This window comes from Mus musculus, chromosome 11, assembly GCF_000001635.26.
Source record: "Mus musculus strain C57BL/6J chromosome 11, GRCm38.p6 C57BL/6J".
In the NCBI taxonomy this organism is placed as follows: domain Eukaryota; kingdom Metazoa; phylum Chordata; class Mammalia; order Rodentia; family Muridae; genus Mus; species Mus musculus.
This window is the reverse complement of record NC_000077.6, coordinates 49,340,333-49,348,980: the sequence shown is the minus strand read 5'-3', so window position 1 is coordinate 49,348,980 and position 8,648 is coordinate 49,340,333. Positions and strand designations below refer to the sequence as shown.

At 41.6% G+C, this 8,648-nt stretch overlaps 1 protein-coding gene across 1 annotated transcript; it reads right to left on the bottom strand.

Moving 5' to 3' along the window:
* Positions 1-7,511: 7,511 nt before the first annotated feature.
* On the bottom strand, positions 7,512-8,447 carry Olfr1390 (olfactory receptor 1390). Its single transcript, NM_147065.1, has one exon. The coding sequence runs from the start codon at positions 8,445-8,447 to the stop codon at positions 7,512-7,514; it is 936 nt and encodes a 311-aa protein (NP_667276.1).
* Positions 8,448-8,648: the final 201 nt, after the last annotated feature.

Genomic DNA, 8,648 nt, shown 5'->3' with positions numbered 1-8,648 from the left:
TCTACATGGTCCATCCTTTCATCTCAGCTCCAAACTTTGTCTCTGTAACTCCTTCCATGGGTGTTTTGTTCCCAAATCTAAGGAGGGGCATAGTGTCCACACTTCAGTCTTCATTCTTCTTGGGTTTCATGTGTTTAGCAAATTATATCTTATATCTTGGGTATCCTAGGTTTGGGGCTAATATCCACTTATCAGTGAGTACATATTGTGTGAGTTTCTTTGTGAATGTGTTACCTCACTCAGGATGATGCCCTCCAGGTCCATCCATTTGGCTAGGAATTTCATAAATTCATTCTTTTTAATAGCTGAGTAGTACTCCATTGTGTAGATGTACCACATTTTCTGTATCCATTCCTCTGTTGAGGGGCATCTAGGTTCTTTCCAGGTTCTGGCTATTATAAATAAGGCTGCTATGAACATAGTGGAGCATGTGTCCTTCTTACCAGTTGGGGCATCTTCTGGATATATGCCCAGGAGAGGTATTGCTGGATCCTCCGGTAGTACTATGTCCAATTTTCTGAGGAACCGCCAGACTGATTTCCAGAGTGGTTGTACAAGTCTGCACTCCCACCAACAATGGAGGAGTGTTCCTCTTTCTCCACATCCACGCCAGCATCTGCTGTCACCTGAATTTTTGATCTTAGCCATTCTGACTGGTGTGAGGTGGAATCTCAGGGTTGCTTTGATTTTCATTTCCCTGATGATTAAGGATGCTGAATATTTTTTCAGGTGCTTCTCAGCCATTCTGTATTCGTCAGGTGAGAATTCTTTGTTCAGTTCTGAGCCCCATTTTTTAATTGGGTTATTTGATTTTCTGAAGTCCACCTTCTTGAGTTCTTTATATATGTTGGATATTAGTCCCCTATCTGATTTAGGATAGGTAAAGATCCTTTCCCAATCTGTTGGTGGTCTTTTTGTCTTATTGACGGTGTCTTTTGCCTTGCAGAAACTTTGGAGTTTCATTAGGTCCCATTTGTCAATTCTCGATCTTACAGTACAAGCCATTGCTGTTCTGTTCAGGAATTTTTCCCCTGTGCCCATATCTTCAAGGCTTTTCCCCACTTTCTCCTCTATAAGTTTCAGTGTCTCTGGTTTTATGTGAAGATCCTTGATCCACTTAGATTTGACCTTAGTACAAGGAGATAAGTATGGATCGATTCGCATTCTTCTACACGATAACAACCAGTTGTGCCAGCACCAATTGTTGAAAATGCTGTCTTTCTTCCACTGGATGGTTTTAGCTCCCTTGTCGAAGATCAAGTGACCATAGGTGTGTGGGTTCATTTCTGGGTCTTCAATTCTATTCCATTGGTCTACTTGTCTGTCTCTATACCAGTACCATGCAGTTTTTATCACAATTGCTCTGTAGTAAAGCTTTAGGTCTGGCATGGTGATTCCACCAGAAGTTCTTTTATCCTTGAGAAGAGTTTTTGCTATCCTAGGTTTTTTGTTATTCCAGACAAATTTGCAAATTGCTCCTTCCAATTCGTTGAAGAATTGAGTTGGAATTTTGATGGGGATTGTATTGAATCTGTAGATTGCTTTTGGCAAGATAGCCATTTTTACAATGTTGATCCTGCCAATCCATGAGCATGGGAGATCTTTCCATCTTCTGAGATCTTCCTTAATTTCTTTCTTCAGAGATTTGAAGTTTTTATCATACAGATCTTTCACTTCCTTAGTTAGAGTCACGCCAAGATATTTTATATTATTTGTGACTATTGAGAAGGGTGTTGTTTCCCTAATTTCTTTCTCAGCCTGTTTATTCTTTGTATAGAGAAAGGCCATTGACTTGTTTGAGTTTATTTTATATCCAGCTACTTCACCGAAGCTGTTTATCAGGTTTAGGAGTTCTCTGGTAGAATTTTTAGGGTCACTTATATATACTATCATATCATCTGCAAAAAGTGATATTTTGACTTCCTCTTTTCCAATTTGTATCCCCTTGATCTCCTTTTGTTGTCGAATTGCTCTGGCTAATACTTCAAGTACTATGTTGAAAAGGTAGGGAGAAAGTGGGCAGCCTTGTCTAGTCCCTGATTTTAGTGGGATTGCTTCCAGCTTCTCTCCATTTACTTTGATGTTGGCTACTGGTTTGCTGTAGATTGCTTTTATCATGTTTAGGTATGGGCCTTGAATTCCTGATCTTTCCAACACTTTTATCATGAATGGGTGTTGGATCTTGTCAAATGCTTTTTCTGCATCTAACGAGATGATCATGTGGTTTTTGTCTTTGAGTTTGTTTATATAATGGATTACATTGATGGATTTTCGTATATTAAACCATCCCTGCATCCCTGGAATAAAACCTACTTGGTCAGGATGGATGATTGCTTTAATGTGTTCTTGGATTCGGTTAGCGAGAATTTTATTGAGGATTTTTGCATCGATATTCATAAGAGAAATTGGTCTGAAGTTCTCTATCTTTGTTGGGTCTTTCTGTGGTTTAGGTATCAGAGTAATAGTGGCTTCATAAAATGAGTTGGGTAGAGTACCTTCTACTTCTATTTTGTGAAATAGTTTGTGCAGATCTGGAATTAGATCTTCTTTGAAGGTCTGATAGAACTCTGCACTAAACCCATCTGGTCCTGGGCTTTTTTTGGTTGGGAGACTATTAATAACTGCTTCTATTTCTTTAGGTGATATGGGACTGTTTAGATGGTCAACTTGATCCTGATTCAACTTTGGTACCTGGTATCTGTCCAGAAATTTGTCCATTTCGTCCAGGTTTTCCAGTTTTGTTGAGTATAGCCTTTTGTAGAAGGATCTGATGGTGTTTTGGATTTCTTCAGGATCTGTTGTTATGTCTCCCTTTTCATTTCTGATTTTGTTAATTAGGATTTTGTCCCTGTGCCCTTTAGTGAGTCTAGCTAAGGGTTTATCTATCTTGTTGATTTTCTCAAAGAACCAGCTCCTCGTTTGGTTAATTCTTTGAATAGTTCTTCTTGTTTCCACTTGGTTGATTTCACCCCTGAGTTTGATTATTTCCTGCCGTCTACTCCTCTTGGGTGAGTTTGCTTCCTTCTTTTCTAGGGCTTTTAGATGTGTTGTCAAGCTGCTAGTATGTGCTGTCTCCCGTTTCTTCTTGGAGGCACTCAGAGCTATGAGTTTCCCTCTTAGAAATGCTTTCATTGTGTCCCATAGGTTTGGGTACGTTGTGGCTTCATTTTCATTAAACTCTAAAAAGTCTTTAATTTCTTTCTTTATTCCTTCCTTGACCAAGGTATCATTGAGAAGAGTGTTGTTCAGTTTCCACGTGAATGTTGGCTTTCCATTATTTATGTTGTTATTGAAGATCAGTCTTAGGCCATGGTGGTCTGATAGGATACATGGGACAATTTCAATATTTTTGTATCTGTTGAGGCCTGTTTTGTGACCAATTATATGGTCAATTTTGGAGCAGGTCCCGTGAGGTGCTGAGAAGAAGGTATATCCTTTTGTTTTAGGATAAAATGTTCTGTAGATATCTGTCAGGTCCATTTGTTTCATAACTTCTGTTAGTTTCACTGTGTCCCTGTTTAGTTTCTGTTTCCACGATCTGTCCTTTGAAGAAAGTGGTGTGTTGAAGTCTCCCACTATTATTGTGTGAGGTGCAATGTATGCTTTGAGCTTTACTAAAGTGTCTCTAATGAATGTGGCTGCCCTTGCATTTGGAGCGTAGATATTCAGAATTGAGAGTTCCTCTTGGAGGATTTTACCTTTGATGAGTATGAAGTGTCCCTCCTTGTCTTTTTTGATAACTTTGGGTTGGAAGTCGATTTTATCCGATACTAAAATGGCTACTCCAGCTTGTTTCTTCAGTCCATTTACTTGGAAAATTGTTTTCCAGCCTTTCACTCTGAGGTAGTGTCTGTCTTTTTCCCTGAGATGGGTTTCCTGTAAGCAGCAGAATGTTGGGTCCTGTTTGTGTAGCCAGTCTGTTAGTCTATGTCTTTTTATTGGGGAATTGAGTCCATTGATATTAAGAGATATTAAGGAAAAGTAATTGTTGCTTCCTTTTATTTTTGTTGTTAGAGTTGGCATTCTGTTCTTGTGGCTGTCTTCTTTTTGGTTTGTTGAATGATTACTTTCTTGGTTGTTCTAGGGCGTGATTTCCGTCCTTGTATTGCTTCTTTTCTGTTATTATCCTTTGAAGGGCTGGATTCGTGGAAAGATATTGTGTGAATTTGTTTTTGTCGTGGAATACTTTGGTTTCTCCATCTATGGTAATTGAGAGTTTGGCCGGGTATAGTAGCCTGGGCTGGCATTTGTGTTCTCTTAGTTTCTGTATAACATCTGTCCAGGCTCTTCTGGCTTTCATAGTCTCTGGTGAAAAGTCTGGTGTAATTCTGATAGGCCTTCCTTTATATGTTACTTGACCTTTCTCCCGTACTGCTTTTAATATTCTATCTTTATTTAGTGCATTTGTTGTTCTGATTATTATGTGTCGGGAGGAATTTCTTTTCTGGTCCAGTCTATTTGGAGTTCTGTAGGCTTCTTGTATGATCATGGGCATCTCTTTTTTTATGTTTGGGAAGTTTTCTTCTATTATTTTGTTGAAGATATTAGCTGGCCCTTTAAGTTGAAAATCTTCGTTCTCATCAATTCCTATTATCCGTAGGTTTGGTCTTCTCATTGTGTCCTGGATTACCTGGATGTTTTGAGTTAGGATCCTTTTGCATTTTGTATTTTCTTTGACTGTTGTGTCGATGTTCTCTATGGAATCTTCTGCACCTGAGATTCTCTCTTCTATTTCTTGTATTGTGTTGCTGATGCTCGCATCTATGGTTCCAGATCTCTTTCCTAGGGTTTCTATCTCCAGCGTTGCCTCGCTTTGGGTTTTCTTTATTGTGTCTACTTCCCCTTTTAGTTCTAGTATGGTTTTGTTCATTTCCATCACCTGTTTGGATGTGTTTTCCTGTTTTTCTTTAATGATTTCTACCTGTTTGGCTGTGTTTTCCTGCTTTTCTTTAAGGGCCTGTAACTCTTTAGCAGTGCTCTCCTGTAATTCTTTAAGTGACTTGTGAAAGTCCTTCTTGATGTCCTCTATCATCATCATGAGAAATGTTTTTAAATCTGGGTCTAGATTTTCGGTTGTGTTGGGGTGCCCAGGACTAGGTGGGGTGGGAGTGCTGCGTTCTGATGATGGTGAGTGGTCTTGATTTTTGTTAGTAGGATTCTTACGTTTGCCTTTCGCCATCTGGTAATCTCTGAAGCTAGCTGTTTTAGTTGTCACTGTTAAGAGCTTGTTCTTCAGGTGACTCTGTTAGCCTCTATAAGCAGACCTGGAGGGTAGCACTCTCCTTAGTTTCAGTGGGCAGAGTATTCTCTGCAGGCAAGCTCTCTTCTTGCAGGGCAGGTACCCAGATATCTGGTGTTCAAACCAGACTCCTGGCAGAAGTTGTGTTCCACTCACTAGAGGTCTTAGGATCTCGTGTGGAATCCTGTGTGGGCCCTTGCAGGTGTCAGGCGACTCTGCTGGCAAGGTAGCCCGGGGCTCGAGTAGAGCGGAAGGGACTTGTGCCCCAGATCAGGCCCGGGTAGCCTGCTTCCCTATGTACTGCAGTCTCAGGTTCCGCGCGATTGGATTGGGGCAGGCGCTGTGTTCCACTCACCAGAGGTCTTAGGATCCCGTGGGAGGTCCCGTGTGGGCCCTTGCGGGTGTTGGGCAAGACTCTGCTGGCAAGGTAGCCCGGGGCTCGAGTCGAGCGGAAGGGACTTGTGTCCCAGATCAGGCCCTGGTAGCCTGCTTCCCTATGTACCGCAGTCTCAGGTTCCGCGCAATTGGATGGGGGCAGGCGCTGTGTTCCACTCACCAGAGGTCTTAGGATCCCGTGGGAGGTCCCGTGTGGGCCCTTGCGGGTGTTGGGCAAGACTCTGCTGGCAAGGTAGCCCGGGGCTCGAGTCGAGCGGAAGGGCAAATACCTTTTTTCTATTAGGTTATATAGATTCTTGAATTATTTAGACCTTGATAAACAAAATAAAGAAAAAACACATTTATTTGTGTATAATATTGGCTAGTTCTCTGTGCTAGTAAATATGAAATATAGAATCTCAAGTAGCAGCTAGCTGAATAAAATTTAGAGCAAATAGGGCATATTTAAATGATTAATTTCTATTTAGTATTTGGGCAACCTGAACATAACAACACAAAATAATTATCTGGCATTTGGTCTCTTGATAGATATAACTAATATGAGGTAGGGATTAGCTTATATTCCACATTTACATAATTAAATGTAACAACTCAGAGTTTTTTATAAGCAGAAGACAGGCTTAGAGGGAACTCTTATTTTAAACACAGGGTCCCCAATGAAGGAGCTAGAGAAAGTACCCAAAGAGCTGAAGGCATTTGCAGCCCCATAGGAGAAAAAACAATATGAACAAAACAGTATACCCCAGAATTCCCAGAGTCTAAGCACAAACCAAAGAGTACACATGGTGGGACTCATGGCTCTAGTTGCATATGTAGCAGAGTATGGCCAGCTAGGTCATCAATGGGAGGAGAGGCCCTTGGTCCTATGAGGACTTTAAGCCCCAGTCTAGGGGAATGCCAGGGCCAGAAAGAAGGAGTGGGTGGGTTGGTGATCAGAGGAAGGGAGTGGAGATAGGGCATTTTTGGAGGGGAAAGTAGGAAAAGGGATAAGGTTTGAAATGTAAATAGAAAATGTCTAATAAAAATAGAAAAAAAGAATTCCAGAAATGAGAACAGTTACCATGGACTTGATAACCCTGTAAAGCTACACTATTTGACCTCTGATGTAAGAATAAGTAAATCAGGAGAATCTAGAACTTTGGAAAGAATGAACCAAACAAGACAGTAATGTTTAATGATTAAGCTGGGTTTTGGTTTATTCTCTAGTTTCTCCAGTCTCTCACTTTGGTGAACATTATCATCTTCCCACCACCAAGCGGCATTTCTGAGGTGCTTTGCACACCTGAGGAAACCATGAGACACACCCCTCCCATTACAGAATGCCTCCCTAATAATTTGCATGCTGCCTCAAGTAGAAAAGCAACCTTCATATCTGGCCTCTAGGTGCTCCATGAAACACCATTAATTATTATTTGCTTATGTTCTCCAAATATCATAGAAGCATATCCATTTCAGTAGACCTTAAAAGGGCTCTTGAGATGGAAGGACTTAAAGTATAGTCATTAATGCACTTCTTGACTTTGCATAATAGGGCATTCTGCACAGCATCATGCTAGGAATCTGGAAGGCACTGCCATCAGGATAATGCTTCTCTGCTTCCCACGATGGCCTAGGAACTGCCTCCTTTCTACAAGAGGAGACAATATACATTCTCCAAGCACCATGGTACAAAATCGACTCTAGCTCTTTGTTTCATGTGGACTATAGACACTGAACTACAAAGCGTTTCAAGAGATCTCCACTTCCAACTACAAAGCAAGGAAACACCAGGCCCAAGAGGTCTGTTGATGCTCATTTTGTACTAGCTGTTTTGCAAGGACAGGATGAGTATGTAACTCATGACCATTAAACCAGATTGTACTGGCCCTTTGCTATTCTATCCCAAGTCAGTAGCTCTCCCTAGCACCTTCCACAGAGCCCCCTTGACATCCTTGTTCCTTAGGGTATAGATCAGAGGGTTGAGCATGGGGGTGACAATAATATAAAAAAGGGCCACAAACTTCCCCTTGCTCTCAGAATAGGTGCCCTTGGGTTGTAAGTATGTGTACATGGCTGCACCATAAAACATAGAAACCACCACAAGGTGGGACCCACAAGTCCCCAGAGCCTTTTTGCACCCTGCCATTGACTTGGTCTTCAGCACTGCCTGAGCAATGTTTGCATAGGAGCTTAGAATTAGTGTTATGGGAAAAATCAAGAATACAACTCGGACCACAAACATTTTGGCTCCTGTTCCTTCTGTGTCCTCACAGGCCAACTTCAGGAGACTAGGTATCTCACAGAAGAAGTGGTTCAGTCGATGTCCACAAAGAGGCACCGCCATCATGAGGCTCGTCTGAATTAGAGAGTTCATGAATCCTCCTACCCACGAAACAATAGCTAGTGAGAGGCAGAGAACGGGGTGCATGATGGTCGTGTAGTGCAGTGGGCGGCACACAGCAACATAGCGGTCAAAGGCCATCACAACCAGGAGCACACTCTCTGTGGTGGCTAAAGCAAGGAAAAGGAAGAGCTGGGCCACACACCCTCCATAGCTTATGGTTCTGTCATATCCCTGGAGGTTAATCAGAAGCTGGGGCACAATGCTGGTGGTATAGCACAGGTCCAGGAAGGACAGGTGGCAGAGGAAGAAGTACATGGGCATTTGAAGCCGAGCATCCAGTTGTGAAAGAATAATGATAGTGGAGTTGCCAAAGAGAGTTAGGGAGTAGAAAATGGAAATGAGGACAGAGAGAAGGAGTTCCAGTTGAGGGAAATCAGAGAAACCCACCAAGAAGAAACCCTGTCTAAAACTCGTATTGAAACTTCCCATAGCCTTTCGTGTGCACCAATTACAGAACACAATTCAAATATTGCTAGGAAGAGCACAGAACAGAGCATTGGTCCAGATAATTCTGAAATACTCCAGAATCAAGCTTTTTCTTCTCTACTTTGATAGTTCAGTCTTTAATTCTTACCTTTTTCCTCTTCGGACTGGAAATCATGGGACTGTGGTATTGTCTTTTGTTTAAAC

Excerpts from the sequence above, each read along its gene's own strand:
- Olfr1390 (NM_147065.1), bottom strand. The coding sequence starts at position 8,447 with ATGGGAAGTTTCAATACGAGTTTTAGACAGGGTTTCTTCTTGGTGGGT.